Here is a 24,588-nt window from a genome sequence, read left to right as displayed (position 1 = left end):
ATAATCGAGACTCTACTGTATGTCTTTTTGCAGCGTGGGCACAGAGGGGAGAAACTAAACACTCACTAGCGGGTTATATTAGCTCATACTTCAAGTTTTGCTGTTTTTAATGTCATATCCTATCTTTCATTCTGTTAACAACCTACAACACCAGGAGGACTGATTTTTATTTTCAGACAATATGGCACTTATTTGTGTTCTGATTATAGCAATACTATGCTAAAATAGCTACCATAGCAGAAAATATTTTGTGACTTGTCTTTCAAACTAATTTGCCTACCGAAGGACTTTTTAGAGATGTAAAGCAAATGTTATCCAAGTAGAGATGATACATATGCTGTTGTTACTGCAAATTTATGTTTAGATTATGCAACTGGTATGAAATTAACATAACACCAGCTATATGTTTCTGACTTTTTTTCAAGTATAAAATTGAGACAATGGGTATTTGTTTTTTTGGTTTTTTTTTTCTGGGAGGTATTTTAAACAGTTGTAAGAAATATATCTACTTTATTTTATTTTCTTACTAAATGCTGTAAACTTTTCATGCCACTGAGTATCCTTTTGTTTTGAAAACACAGTGAAATGACATCAGAGACCTGTATGATACAGATTGTGATAGTTTTAATTGTGGTCTGTCAGTTATCTGAAGAAGGATGCAGTCTTGATTTTAAAAAATAAAATTGTAAATTAAGAAACAGTGATATTCTCAAAATACTTCATTATTGATTACATTACACTCAGTATAAATACCTTATGTCGCTTTATAGGAAATCTAAAAGTACCCTTTTTTGGGACCTTACAGTTTGTAACCCTTACCTGAGTGATCTCCACTCATGCCTACAGCCCTTTTACACTCAGCAGGACTACTTGCTTAAATACAAATTGTTCACACGAGTATGGGTTGCAGGACCAGATATGAATTGTGGAGGCTGTTACATTAATGGACAATCTCCAGGATAGAAAGAATCATGCATTTTATTTTTGATGTGTTGATCTGAATTTGATGCAAATAATTGTTCACTGTATCTCAATCAACAAGATAGTCTTAGACTTAATTACTTCTTAAGATCGAAAATATTGAATTGTGAAATGGAAGATCTTTTAATATTGATATGAATAAGCTACCACATTTTGGCAAAACAAAATTTTATATCCAAGAAGAAGTATAATGAATAGTCATAGAATTATGATTGTACAAACATTTGAACTAAAATATATCGATTCACCTTGACAGTATTTACAGTATTATAATAATACCTAGCTCTTATATAGTGTTTTCATCGGTAGATCATAAAGCACTTTACGAAGAGAGTTAGGTATCATTAGCCCCCTTTTAAGGTGGGGAAACTAAAACCATTTTTAAATGTTTTCCCAATTCTGCATTTTTCATCTTAAATCCATCAAACTTGCTGTTGTATTTAGCTTCAGACTTCTGCTTCCATACATTTTACTGTGGCCTCAGGCTTGGCTTGAGGCTCTTCTGCTTTTTTCCCATTATTCCTTGGTTCTTTCTCAGGAGCTTTGTCACATGATTTAGCTTCTTTGATGACTTTGGGCTCAGTCATTTCTCTTTGCTGCTTGTTTGAGAGTGGGAAGGTTTTCTTGTACCTTTACATAGACATATTAAAGCAAATTAGAACAGGTACACTACCAGATAGCGCATTAATCACAGAATAGATGCAGTTCAGAACATCAAGAATTATCAACAGATCCTTCAGGTTATACTCAAGCAAAACTCTCAGTAAAGCCAAGGCAGTGCTGAATTAGCCACCCTCAAGTGGTCATTTGTGGTTTTTTAGACTTGCGTCTTAAATATTTTTACATCAAACAATATATATATATATATCAGAAATAGCAGTACATAATGATGAAACTAGATGGAATGCAATTTCTGACATGCTGCTTGTAGATCTAATTGGTTTGCATGTTTGCCTACATCGCTATATAAGCTATATCTTTCTGAAAAAAATTAAAAAATAGTCAATAGTCTAGCAGCACTTTAGAGACAACAAAACATGTAGATGGTATCATGAGCTTTCAGGGGTTACTCACGAAAGCTCATGATACCATCTACACATTTTGTTAGTCTTTAAGGTGCTGCTAGACTATTTGTTGTTTTGTAAGTTTTTCTACTTACAGACTAACTCAGCTACCCTTCTGAATCTTTCTGAAGACAACCATAATTCAAGAATAAGAACTCCTCTATCAGCACTGGAGTGGCAGAAATGTACAAGAAGAAAAACATACCAACACTACATGAAATACTTAAATGTACACAAATGATCTGACATGCAGAAATCATGCACCTGGCAAGTGACTGGTTAAGTTCCTTCTGATGACTGGCCATCAGTTACAACAGCAACAACATTTGTCTGCAGAGCTACAGATACTCACCTTTCACTCTTTTTGTCATATGTTTTAATTAAATCTATAGTATTTACAAATATTAATATTCATGAGACATAAGAAATAACTTACTTTTTGATATAGCAGACTGCAAGAACAGCAGATGCTATAAAGAAGATGAGTGCCAGTACAAGGAGAGCAATCGGTATTTCTAAAGATAAAAGAGTATTTATGTGTTTACCATGTTTTTAAAAAATATATATTTTCTTAATTCAGCCATTCTGAAAATTAATGTGCCAAAAGTCAGATTCTGCTAATGGCAGCCTTGAATAAGTGTGACCAGCCCCCATGGAAATCTCCAGTTCAAAGATCTCAACAGTGGCATCAATGACACTCACTTTCCACTGTCACCCATTCCCAGCCTCTAATATTGGTTAAGGACACCATTTCTACCCCTCCTGTCTAATAAGCATTGATGGACCTAACCTCCATGAATGTATCTAGTTCTTTGACTACCTAAATTTTTTAATGCAACCACATGCAATATACATAAATTGTCTTCCTAAAGAACAAGACAGTGTGTCATATATCTGAACAAAATCATTATAGTGGTTGTACTTCTCTAAATTCCTCTGCTTCAATAGGCAGTCAAGATTATTTTGAAATTATAATTGAAATTCAACAGTGACAAATATAATGAACAGGTCTGAAGTTGTTCCCGTTGAACTCAAAATGGGAAAACTAACTGACTTTAATGGAAAAAGTATTGGGTGTAAATGGCAAAGAGGTGTAAATTGCACTAATTTGCACTAATTTACACCTCTTTGCCAAAATAATCTTTGCAAGGCAGATCAGGAGCATTCCAATGATTTGCTCCTTTTTGTTTGTTCCCCAAACAGAGCAGCTCACTCAGCTGTCAGATACTTCCCAGAGCTTTAAAAGAGGAGGGGTGCATGCCTGTAGGGCAGCAGAGAGCATAAAGCACTGAGCACAGCCATTAGGAGAGGTATTATGGGATGTTGGTGGAAGCCAGTTCTCTTGACAAGACAAACAGCATAGTCCACACTGCCTCTTTCTCAACACATTTTTCTTTGTTGAGGAAAAAAGACAAACGTCTCTCATAGGGGTGAAAGTTTTTTGTCTGCAAAACTGGGCTTTTTTTCTTACAAAAGTCCTATTGCACTGTAAACACTCTCACAGTTCTGTCACCAAAAGGCAGTATTTGGTTACAAAACATGCCAGTGTAGACAAGTTCTAAATAACATACTTGTATACATTATTCTACATAATATTTTCCAAACAGTACAGTAAAAGTTGAGAATCAGAAAGGTATAGTGGTTATTGGCATGTAAGAAAATGCCACAGTTTTGCTTTCCTTGTTTAATACTAGATATTGTGTGGCTGTTTGATTGCTCTATCCTTGCAAGTGTGAGAACCAATTAGGTTTTTCATTTGCACAAAACAGGTAGCATATGTTGGTGCAATTCCCATTAACTTCCTCTGAAGAAGGAACAGAATTTATGAGGAACAGAATTCCACTGATTCTGATTACAAAGCTAAGTGAGGTTATACTTAATACTCACAGATATACCAATAATTAATTGGTAAGGAAAGGAGTTTTTTTATGTTACTAGATTTGGCTTTGCAAATCCTTACATTTTTATTCTGCCCTCATAAATGCATTTGTGTCCTTGTTTATGGTTAGAACTGTGCACACTAACCCACTATAAAACATTATTTAATAACTACGGGTATGCCTAGTTCAAACTAGGGTGGCTAATGTAGTCATTCAAACTTGCAAATGAATGAGGAGTAACGGTAGTCCGAATTAGGGGCTTTAGTTCGAACTACCTAGCCACGGGCAGGGAGTCTGAACTACCGGGCATTTAAAAATGGCGGCGTCCGGGAACATGCAAATAAAGTTCATTTGCAAGTTTGAATTACTACATTAGCCACCCTAGTTCGAACTAGGGTGGCTAGTGTAGACATACCCTGAGGTACAGATAACAAAGACTTATAGTCTTCACCTCCAAATTCAACACTATCATTTCTAAAGGCAGCTTGGTTTCCATTAAGCAGTGTCAGCTCCTCTTGACTTTCCACAGTAGTCTGTATGGTTGGTAAAATGGTTTCTGTTACACATTTCAAGCGGAAGTTCTTCAGCGGTATTTTGGTTTTTGGTGACTCAGTAGCATTAGGTATCTCAGTGCTGCCCTGAGATGAAGCTGTTGTAGATGCATTTATTTCTGAAGGTGTTGAAGGTAACAAGGTTGTATTTGTTTCTGGTATGCATGAATTAATCCAAATATCTGCAAAGAGGAAAAGGAAAAGTAATGAGTTGCACTGGATGCTGTTGCAAAAATTAGCATATACGTGAAGCAAATTACATGTAGATCTATTGTAGTGAGTATTTTCAAAAGTTTTTCTGAAGGCATTTAGTGTGGTAATCACGTGACTTCTACTAATACCTGACACTAGAGACAGACAAGGTGGATGAGGTAATATTTTTTATTGAGCCAATTTCTGTAGGGGTACATCTAGACTCCTGAATTTTTCTGGGATACCTCTGGTATCCCAGAAAATCTCTGCCATGTCCAAGGAACGCGTCTGCTTTTCTGAAAAAAAATTCAGAAAAGCAGATGCATTTTTTTGGCATCCCTGTAAACCAGTGGTCCCCAATGCAGTGCCTGCAGGTGCCATGGTGCCCGCCAGGGCATTTATGTGCGCCCATGGAATGATCTGGGCTGGCCCTGCCCCCGGGTGTGCGGCACATGTGCAGTGCTGGCACTGGGAGCGTGGCACGTGGGAGGCCCTGGCCCCGGGCGGCCCCACCCCCCGGCGCGCAGGCAGCCCCACCCCCAGGTGAGCACCACATGTGCAGTCCTGCCGTGGGTACGCGGAGTGTGGGAGGCCCTGGCCCCAGACGGCCCTGCCCCCGGCATGTGGGTGGCCCTGCTCCCGGACGCCCAGTAGCCCCGAAAGGTTGTGGACCACTGCTGTAAACCTTGTTCTACAAGGAAGAATGGATGTTCTGAAAGAGGCTTTTTTTTCTGATATTTGGCCCACTGTAGATGGGCCAAATGTTAGAAAAGCCTCTTTGGGAAGAAAAACAGAAAAAGATACGCAAATTGCAGTACGCAATTCGTGTATCTTTTTCCAACTTTTCTTTGTAGTCTACACACAGCCTTGGTGAGGGAGAGGAACTCTCAGCCTTACACAGAGTTCTTCTTCAGGTCTCTCTGTAAGCTTCAAAGTTTTCTCTTATCAATAGAAGTTTGTCCTATAAAATACATTTTCTTGTCTCTCTAATATTGAATACTGAATACAAATATTAATATTGTTTATTATTATGTATTTATTCACAAAGGATTAGATTTACATGTCTAATTTTAAGCATAAGATTAGTTCCAGATTACTCACCTGCTTAAAATTAGGCACATGCTTAAGTACCTTGCAGAACTGGGAACACGACTATGAATAAATTCTTTTTTATAATGACATACAAAAAACAAGGTCCTTGTAACAAAAAGCTTACAATGTCCTGCATGCACATGACAAGGAAACAAAAGAAATTGCAGGGAACAGCTGAATAAGAATCATCATAGAATCCTGGGGTTGGAAGAGACGTCACGAAGTCATCGAGTCCAGCCCTCTGCCCAAAGCAGAACCAAGCCCAACTAAATTATCACACAGGGCTTTGTCAAGTCTGGACTTAACCTGTAGGGATGGAGATTCTACCACCTCCCTAGGTAACCCATTCCAGTACTTCGTCACCCTCCTAGGGAAATAGTTTTTCCTAATATCCAACCTAGACACCCCCCACTGTAACTTGAGACCATTGCTCCTTGTTCTGTCATCCATCACTACTGTGAACAGCCTTTCTCTAGCCTCTTTGGAATCTCCCTTCAGGAAGTTGAAGGCTGCTATCAAATCCCCCCTCACTCTTCTCTTCTGCAGACTAAACAAACCCAAATCCCTCACCCTCTTCTCATAGGTCATGTGCTCCAGCCCCCTAATCATTTTGGTTGCCATCTGCTGGAACCTCTCCAATGTGTCCACAACCTTTCTGTAGTGGCAGCCCCAGAACTGGACACAATACTCCAGATGTCGCCTCATCAGTGCCAAATAAAAGGGAATAATCACTTCTCTACATCTGCTGGAAATGTTTCTCCTAATGAACCCTAATATGCCATTCGTCTTCTTGGTTACAAGGGTGCACTGTTGACTCATATCCAGCTTCTCATCCACTGTAATCCCCAGGTCCTTTTCTGGTGAACTGCTGCTTAGCCAGTTGGTCCCCAGCCTGTAACAATGCTTGGGATTCTCCCATCCCAAGTGCAGGACTGTGCACTTGTCCTTGTTGAACCTCATCAGATTTCTTTTCACCCAATCCTTCAATTTGTCTAGGTCACTCTGGACCCTATCCCTGCCCTCCAACGTATCTACCTCTTTCCCTAGCTTAAACAATGAGAAGTCCTGTGGCACGTTATAGACTAACAGATTTATTGGAGCATAAGCTTTCATGGGCAAAGACTCACTTTGTCAGATGCATCCTGTATGCGATGGCTTTAGTAATAGAATAGTGAGATAGGAAAGGGTTAATGTATCTTCTAGAAATTATTTGTACCTAATATTTCTTTTTAGAAAATATGAAAGACCCTGTGGCAAAATCATCAGTTGGGTCAGTACACAGATGGATATGTGTGACCGAGTTCCTTGTGAGCTTGTGATATCTAAATAAGGCCAGAATCTACCAGACCCAGCAAACCATCCTTTTGAATTAAAGAAGCAGGCCTTGTTGCACTTAACCACAAAACTCCCACTTTCTCCATGTCCAGGACCAAATCCAAGGTGGTAGCAGGTGGTTTTGTTCATGCATACTCAAAAGATGTCCCAATTAAGTATGTGTACCCACAAAATCTTAGGGTGTGGAACTCCAACTTTGGTGGGGGCAATAATGATGCCAAGAGAGGGAAAAAAGCTGCGGGAATAAGTAAGCTTGGGGCTCCAGACATTTCTATTTTCTACTTCAAGCCTTTCTTCCTGTAAGCTCTTAGTATTACTTTACTGATTCTTTCTAAGTTTCCTATTCCAACCTGGTGCCACAGTACCACAGGTGGAGGGAGGCTGGTCCTGCCACGTTTGTCCTTCAGGAGAAGGCGGTGTGAGTATAGGTTTTTATGTGAGGTAACTCCCTCTCTATACTTAGATAAGCATAATCTATGGACCCTGATTTGTATTAATGTTACCCACAGAAGTGGTTCAATCAATCTGTGTAATCATTGTTGAGTTCTTTGCCATTTTAATACCTGTCATAATAAAACTTGTAATTTGGTACTATCCTCATTGTAAGCTTGGGCACTATTGTGGACACCCAGACCTACTTCCAGAAGAATAACCATATGTGACCTGGGCTACGGAGGGTGAAACCTAGAACCTTCTAGTCAGATTGGCAAGCCTTACTCACAAAAATGTTATTATATCCCTTTCCCAGGCTACACTGCTGGTATTCTCACATAATTTGAAAACTATAAAGTTATCACTGTGGTAACCAGCTGAATATGTTTAAAAAATAATGGGGGGAAATGACTTATGTACAGTTCTTAATATGAGTCCCTTGTGGGAACTCTGACGCATTTTCATTCACAAAGTGAGGGGATAGATGACAGAGAGTTATATTTTTTTCCTGTGCTCTTTAAATGACTCTATACAGTGCAGCTGGAAGGAAAAAATGCAGCAAAATGAACTTTTGCCAAATACTTTTGTTGTCAGAGCACTAGCAAGTGACAATTTGGCCATTACAATAAATGATGATTCTTCATTCTCTATGTTAAATAAAAATTGCTCCCTAATACCATTTAACAGGCTTAACTTGTTCTACTAAATATGCTCTATTAATACAATGACAACAATAGTGACAATAGTGTACAATAGTGACAATTCTTTGTAGTTAAGCATGCAGAAGTAAAGAACACAGAATTAAGATGGCCACTTTGTCTTTACACAATTATCTTATTATTCATAGGTAGGGCCTTATCAAATTCACAGTCTATTTTGGTCAGTTTCACAGACAGAGGATTTGAAAACCCATTAGTTTCATGATTTCAGTTATTTAAATGTGAAATTTCACAGTACTGTAATTTTGATCTGACCCAAAAAAGGAGGGGGGGTCACAAGGTCATTGCAGGGGGAGTCTGAGGTATTGCTAGCCTTACTTCTGTGCTGCTGCTGCTGTTGGGGTGCTTTGCTTTCAGACCAGGATGCCTGACCAACAGCTGCAGCTGCCCAGCTTTGAAGGCAGCACACAAGTAGGAGTGGCAATACTGCAACATCCCTAAAATAACTTTGTGACGCTCTGCAATTCCTTTAAGAGCCAGGATGCCCAATTTGAGAAACACCGGTCTCCCTCATTAAATCTAATTTGTATAGGATAAAAGCACACAGAAGACCAGATTTCACAATCCATGTCATGTTTTTTGTAGTGAATTTGAATTTACCAGGGCTCTTTTCAATGTTTCCTCTAATTTTTTTCTTCCATGTGCAGAATAAACTTTATTATGTGCATTGAGGCATATGTGGATGTACACCACTAGCAGCACCACATGCTGCTGGCTGAGGGCACTGTGGGTGTTCTGTTAATCAGCTAGGCGGCATTTGAATCTCTCCTGCATGGCTGCCCGAATGCTCAGCTTACACAGAACACTGGCCTTATTCATAGGTACAGTACAATGAATCCAAAACACTACCCAGATTTTTAAAAAGCTACATTGTAAAAGAACAGTTCAAGCATTCACAGATGTGGTATAGCATCTACAAAATCAGTGGCATTAGAAAAAAGGTAAAGAACACACAGTTTTAACTAACCTCTCACTTAGGTTCATAAACCCAACATGAAAGTTCTGAGCTGCAAAGAAGGATCAAGATTATCCTAATCATGTATTTTTTAACTGGACTGTTTAAATGGCTAATCCATTTCTGACACTCCTGTTCCTATGGATATGTCTGAGAGCTACCTCCATCCTGGATTTTTCTCACATCTCCAACAAGGCTACTTATGAAGGTGATTAATAAATTCCTTCTGGCCATGTCTAATAGCCTCTTCTCTAATGGCCTTATCCTCAGTGTTTCTGCCACCTCTCTCACATGAATGATCTCTGTCTGTTGTAATAGCCTCTCTTTCCAAGGGTGCTCTCCTCGCTTTTCAGCCACCGGCAGCTGTGCAGCAGGGGTGCAGAGTGGTGGTGGTCTGGGCTCCTGCTGGAGGGGCTGAATCTTGGTCAGAAAGAGCCAGGGAGGGGTGGGAGCTAGCCTCTCTGACCCTGAGTTTAACCCGACACCAAGGCCCAGAAGTGACTGGCAGTGATAGGGGATGTCAGACAGTGATCATTTAGTGACTGTAAGCATTGTGATAAAATATAAAGGTTGATAACTGTTAAAACACATTGTCAATATCTCATGTCAAAAAATACCAAGTCATAGTCTTAAGACAAACTCTAATTAGTTCTCAAGCAGTGTTTTTCTTACTTTGCCAATCTGTTAATTTAGATGATTATTAATGGAAATATGTTTTCATTGGTTTGTGAGTCTACAAAGAAATGGATATTTATGGACATTTGCCAATAAAAATCAAATATTTCCAACCCCCTACTTATATCTAAGAGAGTCTTCAAATTATCACATGCAGTTCTTCCCTTCTTAAGACATTCCTTGAAATCTATTTGACACACAATCCAGTTCTAAGATCTGCACTACACACAGGTTTTGTGTCAGTATAACCCCTGGTGCGGACACAGTTATATTACTATGTAGGTGCTTTATACCAAGATAGCTCATTATTCTTCCCTTAAGATATATCAGTATAACTGTCCACACTCAGTGGTTGCACTGCTTCCTTATGAAGTTTTACTTTTTGTAGAGAAGCCCTAAGCTAAGAACCCTTGAGTAGGCTATTGTACATATTGCCAAGGGCTGGGTTGGGCCACGTTTGGCTCCAGAATCAGAGCTGAAAGGTGGCTTAGAATAACTTTTCTCTGTCTCACCTTGGGGTGCTCTGCTGAGTGCAATTCAGTCCAATTTAATGGTCTGACCCATTGTGCTAGGTTTAAGTGCTAATCAAATCTGAGCATTCATTGATATTTTCTATCAAATAACTTTGAATAGGGTTGGTAAATAATTTTGCACAAGGCTTTTTCATCTGAAAACACTATTTAGTTAAATCCAATACATTTCATGGGACATGGGCAGTTTGAAGAATTTTTAGAATTAAAAAATGTTTGGAAAAAAAGTAGAGTTTTCTGGTTTAAAACAATTTTTCATTTAAGCTAACTGTATTAAAATTTTAAAAGGATAAAATAAAATGATATTCTATGCTTGACAGGAACAGAATTTTATTTTCAGTTTGTGAAAAAAAAAATCAAGATTTCAACTTTTCATCCCAAATTGGGATGACAAAAATTTGTCCAAGTCTCAAAAATTTTCACAGAAGATAAAAGCTGTTTCCCCACCCATCTCTAACTTTGACTTAAAACAATGAGTGTGTTCTGTCATAATTTGTGACAAAGAGAGGGCCTAATTAACTGGATAAACCATTCATTGCATGTAGTTTTTTCCAGCTCTGTTTTCATAAATCCATGACTCTTAAGGCTAGAAGGGAACAACAGGGTTCATCTAATCTGTCCTCCTGCTTAACATAGGCTGGAGAAGATCATCAGTAATTTCTGTATCAAATCCAATAACTTGTGGATGATCTGGAGCAGGGGTGACCGATCCGTTAGAGATGAAGAGCCAAAATAGCGGTGGACAGAGTGTGAAAAGCCATGTACCAGGGGGCAAAGTTGTTGAGCAACACACACTAAAAAAGCAGCCGCACTGGGGGAAAATAGGTGCTGATATGTGTGCTGTCCTAGGAAGGGGGCTCCAGGCTGGACAGTGTTGGGATCAGGTGGATGGTTGGGGTGCTGAGCAAGTTGCAGGCTTGTGGCTGTGAGGGTGCAGGAGTTTGGGCTGGGGTGCATGGGGGGCTCAGGGCAGGGAGGCTGGGAGTATGATGGGCTCAGGACACAGATTTATAGTGTGTGGATGGTGAAGGAGTGTTCTGGCAGAAGACTGGAGATGTGGGGTTGCAGAAGTTTGGGGATATGAGAGGCTCAGGTCAGGGGCTTCCAGTGTATGATAGGCTCAGGTTTGGGTTCTGAGAGGGTGCAGGAGTATTATGATGCTGTGGCCAGATGGGGAATTGGCCCCAATTGGAGATTTGTTGGGCAGGCTTCATTTTTAAATACAATATTATGTCAAACACAAGATGTTTCAGTGTTGTCTTTCTTTATGAGAGGGCCGGGGAACCCATTTTGAGTCAGGGGTCACTGACCCACAGAAAAGTTAGTCTGAGCCACACAAGTGAGATGCAAAAAACAACCCTGCCAAAAAAAAACAAGCCTCACTAATGTGACCCCCAACTGTGCTGGTGGGGGCAGAGGACAGAGTGCTGGGGCAAGGTTCTGGTGGTTGCTGGGGCAGGTGACAGGGTGCTGGGGCAGGGGACAGGGTGCTGATGGGGCGGGGAGGGTTGGCCAAGGGGAGGTGACAGGGAGAGCTCGGCCAGTACCTGAGGTTCCCGGGTCTCAGGAAGCACACAGGCTGCTCTTCCCCTCCCCTCTGCTCCCCTAAGCAGCTAGCACACTTTCTGAAACACCGGGTCTGTTGCTTGGCCAGTGACTTCCTTCGCCCTGCTGCCTGCCTGTGCAGGGTGTGTGTGTGTGTGTGTGTGTGTGTGTGTGTGTGTGTGTAGGAGTCCCAGGAGTGTATGCCAGCTCCAACTTCTCAGAACATGCGTGCTCTTCCTCTGCTCCCCACGACAGCCGCATGCTTCCTGAGAAGTTGGAGCTGGCATGCACTCCTGGGACTCCTACACACACACACACACACACACACACACACACACACACACACACACACTGGCATGCAGTACTGGGATTCTTACTCCCTCCCCCCTGCCACTCTAACCCAATCCCCATCCCCTTCCCTCCCCCAGAGCCAGCCTCCTCCTGCTCTAACCCAATCCCCTTGTCCCCCAACCTTATGCCCAGGTCCCGGAGCCTGAGCCGATGCCACTGCGGCTACTGCCATGCACGTCTCTCTCCAAGTCTTGGGGTGTGTGCGCTGAGCGGTTGGCTTTGAACATATGCTATGTGCACCCTCCAACCCAATCTCCCTCCTCTCTCCTTCCCCTTTCTCTTCCCCTTCCCCAGAGCCAGACACCTACCCTTCCCGCTCTAACTCAATCCTCCTTCCCCCCAACCTTATGCCCGGGTTCCAGAGCCAGAGCTGCTACCGCAGCTACTACCACACGCATCTCCCTACAGGTGCTGGATGTGTGCACTGAGCAGCCAGCTTTGAGCATGTGCTGTCTGGGACACCATGCACACCCCCCCTTCCCCAACATGATCCCCTTCTCCTCTTTTTCCCTCTCCTTCTCCCGAACAAGACATCTTCCCTTCCCCCACTCTAACCTTAGGCCCAGGTCCTGGAGCTGCCACGCTGCTGCCTGTGCTCAGCGGCCGGCTGCTAAGTGCAAACCCAGCCTGCATGTGCAGGATATGACGCAGTGCACTGGAGGCCGTGAGCAGAATGGCGTGGGCCGTGAGTACACATGTAGCTCAGAGCAGCCCGGCTGTGAGAGCGGCTGACCTGAGCAGTTCTGTGTTCTGTCCCAGTTCCATCAGGAGCTGCAATTTCTTTCCGTCAGGAGCTACGGTCTGGCCACTGCTGATCTAGAGCATATAATTCAGGATGACATAGACTCACAGAAATGTAGAGCAGGAATGGACCTCTAGAAATCATCAAGTCCAGCCCCTCTGATTGGGCAAGATCAAGTAAACATTGACCATCTCTGCAGCTGTGTCCAGACTGCAGGGTTTTTTCAAAAAAAGTAGCCTTTTTTCGAAAAAACTTCACCTGCATCTAGACTACAGACGTGTTCTTTTGAAATTAAATCGAAAGAACGTGGCTTTTCTTTCGACGGTGGTACTCCTCATTTCACGAGGAAGAATGCCTTTTTTCAAAAGTGCTCTTTCGAAAAAAGGCGTTCTTGAATGCAAACAAGGCTTTTTTGAAAGAGAATATCCAGACTGCCTAGGTGCTCTCTTTCAAAAAAGCGGCGTGCTTTTTCGAAAGTACTGCTTGCAGTCTTGTTGCTCTTTTTCGAAAGAGGATTGCAGTCTAAGGCTGTGTCCAGACTGCATCCCTTTTCGGTAAAAGGGATGCAAATTAGACACATCGCAATTGCAAATGAAGCGGGGATTTAAATCCCCCCCGCTTCATTTGCATAAACATGGCTGCCGCTTTTTTCCGGCTTGGAGCTTTGCCGGAAAAAAGCGCCAGTCTAGACGGGGATCTTTCAGAAAATAAAGCCTTTTCCAAAAGATCCCTTATTCCTCTTAATAGCCTAAGAGGAGTTTATCCTGCCTATTGTTGAAGACATCCAGGGATGGGGAATCCACAGCCTCTGCTGGAAGCCTATTCCAGTGCTTAATTATCTTTACAATTAGGAAGATTTTGTCTAACATAAATTTCTCTTGCTGCAAATTAAACCCAGTAAGTTCCATGTAATGAAGAAAGTACTGTTCAAAACTTTAATTACAGCATCATTTTATTAAGGTAGGTAAATTGAATGGACCTTCTGTCTGTCTAGCATCTTGCATTTAGGAGCAACTTTTTTCCCCTCTAGAGGGAAAAAATATAATACAACATCTAAGATCAGAAAAAAAAGCACTAACAACAATTTTTAGCAAAGATTTGACATCATAGAACTAAATGTAACGACTCTAGGTAGTATGTCTACTTACCTGAAGAATTGAAGCAGTAACCATTATTCTTGTTGCTGAGATTGACTTTCCAATCTACCACTCCAGTTTTGTTCTTACCACATTTTGGATTTGGGTTTACACGAGGAATGACAAACCACTTATCAGCCACCCATCCAAAGCTAGAATAAAAAGTATCAATCTTTTAATGTTGGGTATGTTCACATGTATATCGTTGTATGTAAGGAAACAGCTGCTAAAAGCTGCCAGTTACTTACAGATTTCACATACCTGCATGTTTCAAAGCCATTGGTCCAGGCCTTCTCAACCTGGGATTTGCTTGCCAGCTGTAACCCCAGCTGTCTACATGCACTTTCTGCTTCTGAGAAATTCAGTTTTTTTGGATGAGATATTAGGGTTATGCCTGCAAATCTGCATTCCTGAATGGTCAGGTCTGTAAATTAAAAAGCAATAATCACAGTTATTACTTTAGAATAATTAAGTGCCTGTGTGGCTCACGATGCATATTATTATATATTTTTTAAGTTTTATGTGGTTAGGGCATTAGAAAAGTTGCACTGGTAGAGTTAATTTGCCTTTTGTAGCAATATAATCTATTTGCTCAACCCAATAGTCCAATAGTTCAGAGGATAAGAGGGGCTCCTCACCATGACTAGACTATAAAATATATTTGTTAACAGTGGAATTATGAATGGAAACTTTGAGACTGTGTATGAGAGGAACCATCTTGCTAACAAGAATGCCATTTGTGATACATGTGCCTGAGATGCTCATGGATGGGCTGGAGACCAGTTTTCCCACCTGATTAATACTGTCTTAAAATAATACAACCAGTGCTTATGATAAAACTCTCATGCCTTCAGCATAGTGAACCCTGGTTTACACTAGGACTTTATTCCAAAATAACCCCTCAAGTTCAAATTTATAAGTGGTGTGTTCACACTACCAAGCCTGTTATTTCAAAATAATGAGCTGTGGAATTTGAACTCTGTACTCCCTGCTTTTCACAAGGAGTACCGGTCATCTGAAGAAGTGGGCTGTGCCCACGGGAGCTCATGATCCCATCTACATGTTTTGTTAGTCTATAAAGTGCTATCAGACTATTTGTTGTTTTTTTAGTTTATTCTGTACAGACAAACTCAGCTACCCCCAGAAATTCCAAAATAGTTATTTCAAAATAACATTAGTGTGGATCGTCCAGTGCCGCTAATTCAAACTGATAGGCCTCCAGGAGGCCTCCTGCATCTCCACAGAGTGCTTCCTGGGGCCCTAAGTCCGAGGTGGCTTGCCCGCATTAATGGAGCCTGCGTCAGGCTCATTACCAGGCGTCCCTGTCATGAGGGCACACTAGTTTGAATTTGTTAAATCGAATTTAGTAATTTTGAAATAGTTTCCTACTGTAGACATGGCCTGACAGAAGTGGGTTACAGAGCCTGCTGTGGATGTCAAGCATGGATGTCAGACATGAGTTTACCTGTCAAAGGGATTTTGTCATTATTAATTATGTCACTTCCACTGTGCTGAGCTGTCACTTTTTAGATCATTACACAGATACCTCTGATATAATTTTTAAAAAATGAAACAAGGTTCAAGCATGGGCTAAATTCAGTTAGTTACTTCAATCAGTTATCTTTTAGACACCTGGGGCTAGCACCGCAGCTGTGCAGAGGCAATGCTTGGTTCAACGGAGGGGGATGGGCAACACTGCTAGCTGCTTTAAATTGCATCATGTGGACAGCCCCCGGTGGGCAGCCAACAGTTGCTGGAGCACAGTGACATTTTGGCCACACCCACTACTTCAAGAGATGGAAAGGGGGGCTTATATGAGCTCTTCACTACATGCTGATTCTCATGTGCTGGCTCCACTCCTTTCCTCCTTTCCTACCATTTACCTGTGATCCTTTCCCACCCTTCCTATGGGCTGACACAGCCTCTCCTTTTTTTCCCTAGGCTAGTCAATGGATTTGCTTGGCAGCTGTTAAAGTTTGGCTGAAGGGACCCTTTTTAAGTGTAATAGTGATGATGAAAGCTTCTTAATGACCAGTCATATTAATGACCAGCCTTAATTTTCCAATCCTCAAAAAGACATTGAGCAATACAATGCAGCATAATATACTCAACAAAAGAAATATTTTCATAAGAGAACAGCAGTCAACTAGATATTCACCCAGTGAATTGGAAGAAGGAAGATTCGGTATAAGAAAAGTGATAGAAATGTAGCTGTGTTAGTCTGGTGTAGCTGAAGCAAAATACAGGACTATTTTGCTTCGGTATAAGAAAGTGAGGGCTCAGTTGGTAGAAAGGAAAAGAAAATAGAGTAAACTGTATCTAGAGAGCAATTTTGTTACCTGAAAAACAAAACAAGAGAAAATGCAATGTGTACCTGAAATTAGAAGTAAAAAGCAAGTTCTTGGGCTATTATCAGTTTTATTGTAGACTACAACTAGTTTTACAACATAAGAAAAAGAATAGAATCTCCTAATCATCCTACCCTTTTCATGACTTTCTAAATCATTTCTCTGAATCCTGTGATGAAGCAAACTGAATTTGTGCAGGAGGCAGAATATTCCTTTAGAAACATGTTATCCTTTGGCTACACAAAATGCTTCTAGCTAGTCTGAGCTCTTCCCTACTTGGTTGATCTAAAAGGAAAGTATATCTTCATCTCATACCGTATGCTGAACATTTGCATGAGAAACCTACTTCATCAGAAGAACAGTGGAAGTGATTGATTAGGAGAAAATATCTATGAATAAGACTAAGTTGGTGGATGCAGAATAGGATAAAGAGATTTTAACTATTATAAAGTGGGGGAGACAAATGTGCTTTAAAATTATTAATTCTTTGCTTAATCAAGAAACTGCTGCTTCCCCTCCGTGTTTTCCCCCAGCACCTCAGTTCATATGACAGTGCTCTATACATGAGTTGCTGGGTGGGCTCGTATGGCTCAAATCTAATTTTCTCTGTATGGTACATTCACTAGTGGTTTCTCCTACCTTTCCTAGCCCTTACTTATGGGTTAAGAATTTTGTTGATCAAAAAGACTTTGGTGCTTTGTGAAAAATGCAGCCTGAGGGTATGTCTACACTAGCTCGTTAATTTGAGCTAGGTAGGCAAATGAGGTGACAGGAGTTGTAAATGATATTTAAATCCCGGGCTTTATTTGCTTTATTTGCATGTTCCCATCCAGTCGCCATTTTGAAATTTCACTAGCCCGAACTCATTGCCGTGCGGAGTAACAGTTAATTCAAACTAAGGACTTAGTTTGAATTAACGTTTTGTGGGAGAAAAAAGTCAAATAACTCCAATTGTGTCTAAGGGGGGACTGTGCAGGAAATCAAAACTCTCTAAAAGAAAACTGCTGTAAGGGTTAAAAGTTTTCCAGACCTCTCTCCCTGTATCAGAGTGAAATCAAATTAACTCTAATCAAGACCCTTACAATGCCTATCTCAAGTTCATGGATACTCCTAGTCTGTCACAAATTGTCATGTAAACTCTTATCTTTGTCACAGTTTGTCTTGTAAGACTACTCACGCCACATTCTCATGTGCCTTTGTTCTGTAAAACTTACTTCTAGCACTCCTGGTGTGAACAGAAACGTCTCAGAGTACTTCTGCTGAGACTTTGATATGTTAAAGAAAACAAACAACAACTAAACTGTCTGAACATACTGTATAAAGAATCCCTGAAACTGTCTCTCAAGGCTGCTGCTGCTCACTCTGGTAGCTGTCAGCCTGCATGCATGCATAATAAAGTTTTCCTTCTAGGTTTCTCTCCTGCCTCACTGCTTTGACCTCCAGCCTCGGACACTTCTGGGGGCTCTGTACCCCAGGGGAGCGAGATTTCCTCGACAGTTTCACTGCCGCGTGTAGCCACGTGGCAGTGAGTTCGGGCTAGTGAAATTTCAAAATGGCGACCAGATGGGAACATGCAAATAAAGCCCGGGATATTTAAATCCCAGGCTTCATTTGCAACTCTGGTCACCTCATTTGCCTACCTAGCTCGAATTAACGAGCTAGTGTAGACATACCCTAAGTGACTTAGAAACCTGAACCCAGTTTTCAAACCTGACACAGGCACTTAGTATATTTCATTGACAATCAAGTTTGAAAATGGAACATAGACACTTTTGAAAATTGTATCCTTTACTTTCTCCTTCCTTCTCAAGGAGTATGTCTACACTGCATTCCTTTTTCAAGAAAGGAATGCAAATGCAGCTGAGCGAAATTGCAAATTAAGCACAGATTTGAATTTCCTGCACTTCATTTGAATAATCGCGTCCAGGAACTATTTTGAAATACCCTATTTCGAAAAAAGAAATGCTGTCTAGATGCGGTTATTTCGAAAGAAAACCCATCTTTCAAAATTACCCTTACTCCTTATAAAATGAGGTTTAATGGTAATTTCGAATGAAGGGTTTTCTTTCAAAATAACTGCGTCTAGACAGCATTTCTTTTTCAAAACAGGGTATTTCGAAATGGCGCCTGGATGCAATTATGCAAATGAAGTGCAGGAAATTCAAATCTGCGCTTCATTTGTGATTTTGCTCAGTTGCATTTTCATTCCTCTCTCGAAAGAGGACTTCAGTGTAGACATACCCAAAGATATAGCTCATTTCTAACTGATTCTGCTCCTCTCCAATTTATGGATTGCACAGAGAAATAGTCTTGCACTCTTTCTTGGAATTAACAAGTTTACATGTAAACACAACAAGGAGTACAGTAACACTTCAAAGACTAACAAATTTGTCAGGGTATTTGGTGCTTCTCTTTTATTTGATACTGCAATGTTTCATAGCTTCCTCATAGTTTCTGTGTTGTCCTCAGGAGCTTTTATCCTCCACAGCGCTCTTTCTGACAGTTGCCATGTGAGTTGACTCTTATTCCACAAATTTTCTAGGTGCATCTAGGTGTGCCAGAGCCAAACAGGAAGTGAAAATATTGAACAGTAGTGTTCTGAACCAGCAATTCTGTTTTTCTCTGGTGGAAATCTGGGCTTCTTCCTCTTATTTACAGACTGAAAAAAGCCTGTAATTGATTTCTCATGACATCTGTACTGTGACTTTCAGCAGTAAGTGTAGAGATAGCAGTAATTCAAAAATTTCTCCCCCAATCTCTGTCTAAATATAAGAGAGTTGAGTGTTGAGAATATGTATAGTCATTTGTCTGTACGCAATATTTCTATAATAGAATCATAGACTACTAGAACCAGAATGGACTTTGCGAGGCCATCAGGTCCAGTCCTCTGCCCTAATGGCAGGACCAAGCACCATCTAGATCATCCCTGATAGAAGTCTAACCAGCTTGCTCTTAAATATCTCCAGAGATGAGGATTCCACAGCCTCCCTGGGCAATTTATTCCAGCGTTTAACTACCCTGACAGTTAGGAAGTTTTTCCTAATGTCCAACCTAAACCTCCCTTATTGCAATATAAGCCCATTACTTCTTGTCCTGTCATCAGAGGGCTAGCAGAACAATTTTTCTCCCTCCTCCTTGTAACACCTTCTTAGGGTATGTCTACACTGCCACCCTAGTTCGAACTAGGGTGGCTAATGTAGGCATTTGAACTTGCAAATGAAGCCCGGGATTTAAATATCCTGGGCTTCATTTGCATGTTCCCGGGCGGGTGCCATTTTTAAATGCCCATAGTTCGAATAAATATTGGAATAAATTGCCAAGGGAGGTGGTGGAATCTCCCTCTCTGGAGATATTTAAGAACAGGTTAGATAGACATCTGTCAGGGATGGTGTAGACGGAGCTTGATCCTGCCTTGAGGGCAGGGGGCTGGACTCGATGACCTCTCGAGGTCCCTTCCAGTCCTATGATTCTATGATTCTATGAACTACCTGCCCGCGGCTACACACAGCATGTTCTAGGTAGTTCGAATTAAAGCTCCTAATTCAAACTACCGTTATTCCTCCTGCAAGGATTTAAATCCCGGCTTCATTGACTATGTCGGGTAGTCTAATTTACATACCTCTGGCGACAAAGACATGTAGTCTAGACCCTGAGGGTACATCTACACTGCATGCTTGTTTCAAAATAAGCTATTCTGGAAGAAATACTCTGAAATAGCTTATTTCAAAATAGGGCATGGAAGCCTCAAAATTAGTCCAAGGCAGCCTTCCCTAATGTGAACACCCTCGATTTAGAGCCCCAGGAAGCACTGGGGAGTAGTTACTTTGAATGGCCCTGGGGAAGAGCTACTTCAAAGTAGCAGCAGTGGAACATCCACACTACAGCTATTCCAAAACAGCTGTTTCAGAATAGGTGTTATTCCTCATGGAATGAGGTTTACAGAAGTCCGAATAAGCTGTCCGTTATTTTGAATTTATTTTGAAATAACAGAATTGCTGTGTAGATGCTTGCATTCTTATTTCAGAATAACGGCAGTTATTCCAAAATAACGCTGCTGTATAGATGTGCCCTGAGAGGTTATTCGCTTGCTCCTTGGATTGACTGAACTGCGTTCTCACCTCTAATGGCAATCCCTGCCAGGGCAGGGCAGGTCATATTGGTGGAGCGGATATGCCTTTCTATTCATTGTGTTTACTTGTTTGATAGCTAAAGCTCAGCCTCCAACCTTCCTGGGTTGCAAACCATATCCCCAAGCATTTTTAGAAGAAGCATTAACAAAATATTTAATAAAATAAACAAAAATACTTAATAAAAATGATATGACAATTTGTAAATGAAGTTGTGATGCAACCATTGCATTTGAGAGCTATTTAAGATGAATGCTTCATTACTAATTTATTTGAACTACACTGTATTCCAAAAGTGGGAACTTTCTGGTGTTTGGGTAATTTTTTTTCTTCCAATAGTAACCAGAGGCAAACTTAATTACCTGTAAATTGCACTTCAAGAATCATTCCTGTGTCCCTGAGAACTTTGAGAGAGACTCAGATCCATAGTAACTATAGCTCAAAATCAAACCAAACAATTCACATTTAAAATAACATTCTTCTAAGGCCCTCAATGACAAATTTCATGCATATTCTGCTAATAGAAAACTTGCTCAAAAGCTTTTGTTGTGGCATTTTCCAAACATTTGATGTCTAGAAAAATTTTCACTAACTTACTAAAATATATCAAAGTCTTGGGACATATTTGGACATTATTAAAAATTAATAAAATAATTAAATTGGCCGTAAATATTCAGTGAAAGATATTCAAAGCCAGTATTGTCACCAAAAATTATCTTTTGCATGTTTTTAAATACCTATAAATTATACATTTAAAATATACACGCATACAGAATTATATATAGTCACAGATATAATTATACACCTGCATATTTTATTTGCAAATGTACTGATTTAGCAGATATCTTTTCTGGCAAAAAAGGAGAGACAAATCAAATTACAACTATTTTTGGACATTGGGAAAAAGGTGCACATACTCAAATATTGTAAGAAAACATACCTTTCACATCGAAAGAGCCTTGCACTATGAATTTCATTATCCAGATTGACAACAAAACCAGGGTAAAACCAGAATAAGTTCCCATTATCAATAACACAAATAACAAATGAAAAAACCGAGGCTGGGTTGTTTCCTAGATTAAAGATAGTTGTGTATTGACAGTCCCTGTTGTGGGCTTTGTGATGACTTTCTTGACAGCTACTTAGATGCCACTGTACTGATTCACTGAAAGAATGTCAGCAAATATTTGTTGCTCAACTAAAAAGAAATCTACTCATCAAGGGCACAAACTGGAAATACATGACGTCCTCAGGACATTTCACGGATGGCTGTTTGGAAAATTCAGCTAATGCTGACTCAGAAAACATACAGCTGAGGAAGGGAGATAATGCTGTATTAGTCTCTCAGTCTTATAAACAGTTTGCAAAATGTTTTTCTCTTGCTGCTCCTTTTGTAACGCTTCCTGTTTAACTGCATATCAGTTCATCACTCATGTAGTATAGTCATTAGTTCATTAGTATATCTAATCATTAGTACAGAACATTGGCAATCTGCGTTCTTGGGTGTCGAGTAGTTCAACTTACTTTAGATCCAAGGGAAACCAGTATACTTCAGGGCTACTTAACGACTTTCTTATTTATTGCAAGCTTTAAGCAGTTAATACAGTTACAAGCCTTAAGAACAATTACTATATATTTTAAACCTTAAATACTATAAATTCTAAAGCAATTAATACAGTGCAAAGCAATGCAAAAGCAGTTACTAAAAAATCTACTATATACAATAATAAACCCTAATTCACCTACAGTTCACCCTTATGCTACCTACAGTGCCAGGCAGGAGGTTGTGGCTCTGTCTTTTCCCACCCATAGGAACGCCACTACTGATGTAGCCGGTGTGAAGGGCCTAATCACTTCTAGTTACCTGGAGCAGGATGTGTGGGTCAATCCTGCCCATGCCTCCACTAATTGTTCTTACTAAACCCAATTCATAGCAAAGAGACACTTGGTCATTCTAATATTTACCAGTTGATTATGAATTGTGTAGGATACATAAAATGCCCAATGCCCCTATTTGGGATACATCCTGCTACTCAGGATGTTGCTGCTATGTACGCAGTTAACAGTTTTATGGCTACATCTGTATTTTTTGCTCATCAGAAAAAGAAGTATCAGTACAAGGCTGCTTGTCCTGTGTTCTTGACATGGTCTCACGTACCAGGCTTAATCTGCATTGTTATGCAAAACAATTCCTGACTCTTGGGCCTTGCCTGCATATTTTGTTACACCAGACTTGAGCAGGCCAGAAATCCACACTTTGGACAAGGCAGACATCACCAGGTATTGCCAAGGCAGAGTAATGCAGGCTTCTGCACATTGGGTTATAGTCCCAGCGGTGCTACTGACCTGATATACTGACCTGGTGTACAATACTGCAGAAGTTGATTGAGACTTAGTGAAGTAAAGGACAGAGCTTGAGATGACCAACTTTGGGAGGGGAATAAGAGTGCTATGAGCATTTCTCTTGGACTGTTCCATCAAAGATGGAGGGGAATATTGAATGAGAAGTTTGGCTTCCATATAAAATCCCTCAAATGGGTTATGGAATGAAGAGGTCCTGCTGCCAAACTGCGGCAATCTTGACAAAGTCACAGCAGACAAAGGCTTTCTTGCAGGGCCTTCCTGTGTTGAATCTATATCTCTGGCAGGACCGTGACATTCCTACACTGTTTTGTGCTTCGGCCACTACTCCAGAGCACAGGCTTCCATGCTGATAACACTTCTTAACAAAATGCATTAATTAAATTTGTGATCAAACTGTTTGGGGAGGAGGGAATTGTGCATCTCCTGCTCTGAGGTTTGCTGCCATTTATTTCATGTTACGGGAGTCTGGCTGATGACTCAGCACATTATTTGTTTTAAGAACACTTTCACTGCAGATTTGACAAAACCCAAAGGCAGCAGCAATGTGAAATTGTGATAGATAGCTACAACTCTCGAGCCAAGGTTTAAATGATGAATCTTCCAAAATCTGAGCAGGCCATGGTTTGGAATGTGCTGGCAGAAATCTTAGAAGAGCAACAGTTGGGACTGAGAGCCTGCCATTGTTCCCTTGATTGCCTCTGATTAGCCTCAGGCTCAGCCTTCCCCTGTGTGACTCAGAAGGGGGCAGGCCTGACCTAGGCAAGCAGGCTTTAAAAAGCCAGAGCAGTGCGACCAGGGGAGCGAAGCGGACAGGGGACTGCAGACAGGGGAGTTGAAGAGGGAGTGACTGATGGTGATGAAGACCCGAAGCGCTTGTGCCAGTACTTCTCCTGTCTCCTCCACCTGTGCCTGTATCCAGACAGAGAACCTGAGCATGGATGCCTCTACCCAGGTCCTGGTGTGGTCTTGCTGTATTTGTGGCTTGCAATTCCCACTGAGTGATCTCCAGGCTGGGGGAGACAACCGTTGTGAAAGGTGCCTGCTGGTGGAATCTCTCAGGCAGCAGGTGGGAGAGCTACAGGAGGAGGTGGCCAGGCTGAGGAGCATTCGAAGCCATGAGGAATTCCTGGACAGTATTCCTGTGGAGTCCACGGAGGTCACTGTCCTAGGATGTGGGACTGTTGACCAGCCACTTATGGAGGAGGCAGTGGTGCAGGGTGAGCACTGGCAGCTGGTTACTTCCGGCAGCAGGCAGTGTTCCACCCCTGCTCCTAACCCTCCCACTGTGTTGTTACATAACCGTTACACTTTACTTTCAGCAGGAGACAAGGAGTCACCCCCCACAGTGGAGGAGACCAGGCCTTGCACCACCAAGGTTGAGCAGTCTCCTGCCACCACTGCGAGGAGGAAACGTAGAGTAGTGGTGGTTGGAGACTCTCTTCTGAGGGGAACGGAGGCACCCATCTGTCGCCCTGACAGCTCATCTCGAGAGGTATGCTGTCTGCCAGGGGCCCGTATCCGAGATGTTACGGAGGCATTGTCGAGGATTATCCGACCCTCTGACTACTA

At 41.2% G+C, this 24,588-nt stretch overlaps 1 protein-coding gene across 1 annotated transcript; it reads right to left on the bottom strand.

The window, feature by feature from the left end:
- Window positions 1–1,080: 1,080 nt before the first annotated feature.
- On the bottom strand, window positions 1,081–21,883 carry LYVE1 (lymphatic vessel endothelial hyaluronan receptor 1). The gene is made up of 6 exons (XM_006113853.5): window positions 21,596–21,883; window positions 14,442–14,604; window positions 14,193–14,332; window positions 4,377–4,658; window positions 2,482–2,560; window positions 1,081–1,611 (listed from the first exon to the last, which is right to left on the bottom strand). Exons 1-6 carry the CDS (start codon window positions 21,678–21,680, stop codon window positions 1,428–1,430), a joined length of 933 nt encoding a protein of 310 aa, XP_006113915.1. The 5' UTR covers window positions 21,681–21,883; the 3' UTR covers window positions 1,081–1,427.
- Between the last annotated feature and the right edge of the window lie 2,705 nt (window positions 21,884–24,588).

This window comes from Pelodiscus sinensis, chromosome 5, assembly GCF_052426305.1.
Source record: "Pelodiscus sinensis isolate ZL-2025 chromosome 5, ASM5242630v1, whole genome shotgun sequence".
NCBI classification, from domain to species: domain Eukaryota; kingdom Metazoa; phylum Chordata; order Testudines; family Trionychidae; genus Pelodiscus; species Pelodiscus sinensis.
Note: the sequence above shows the minus strand (reverse complement) of the source record. Positions and strands in the feature narration are given on the sequence as shown.

Bases quoted from the DNA above. Each gene is read 5' to 3' on its own strand.
- LYVE1 (XM_006113853.5), bottom strand. From the start codon at position 21,680: ATGGGAACTTATTCTGGTTTTACCCTGGTTTTGTTGTCAATCTGGATA. The intron at 2,561-4,376 runs GTGAAGACTATA...TTTTATCTTTAG, and splicing joins TGATAGTGTTGAATTTGGAG to AAATACCGATTGCTCTCCTT. The intron at 1,612-2,481 runs GTAAGTTATTTC...GTCTATGTAAAG, and splicing joins GCAGTCTGCTATATCAAAAA to GTACAAGAAAACCTTCCCAC.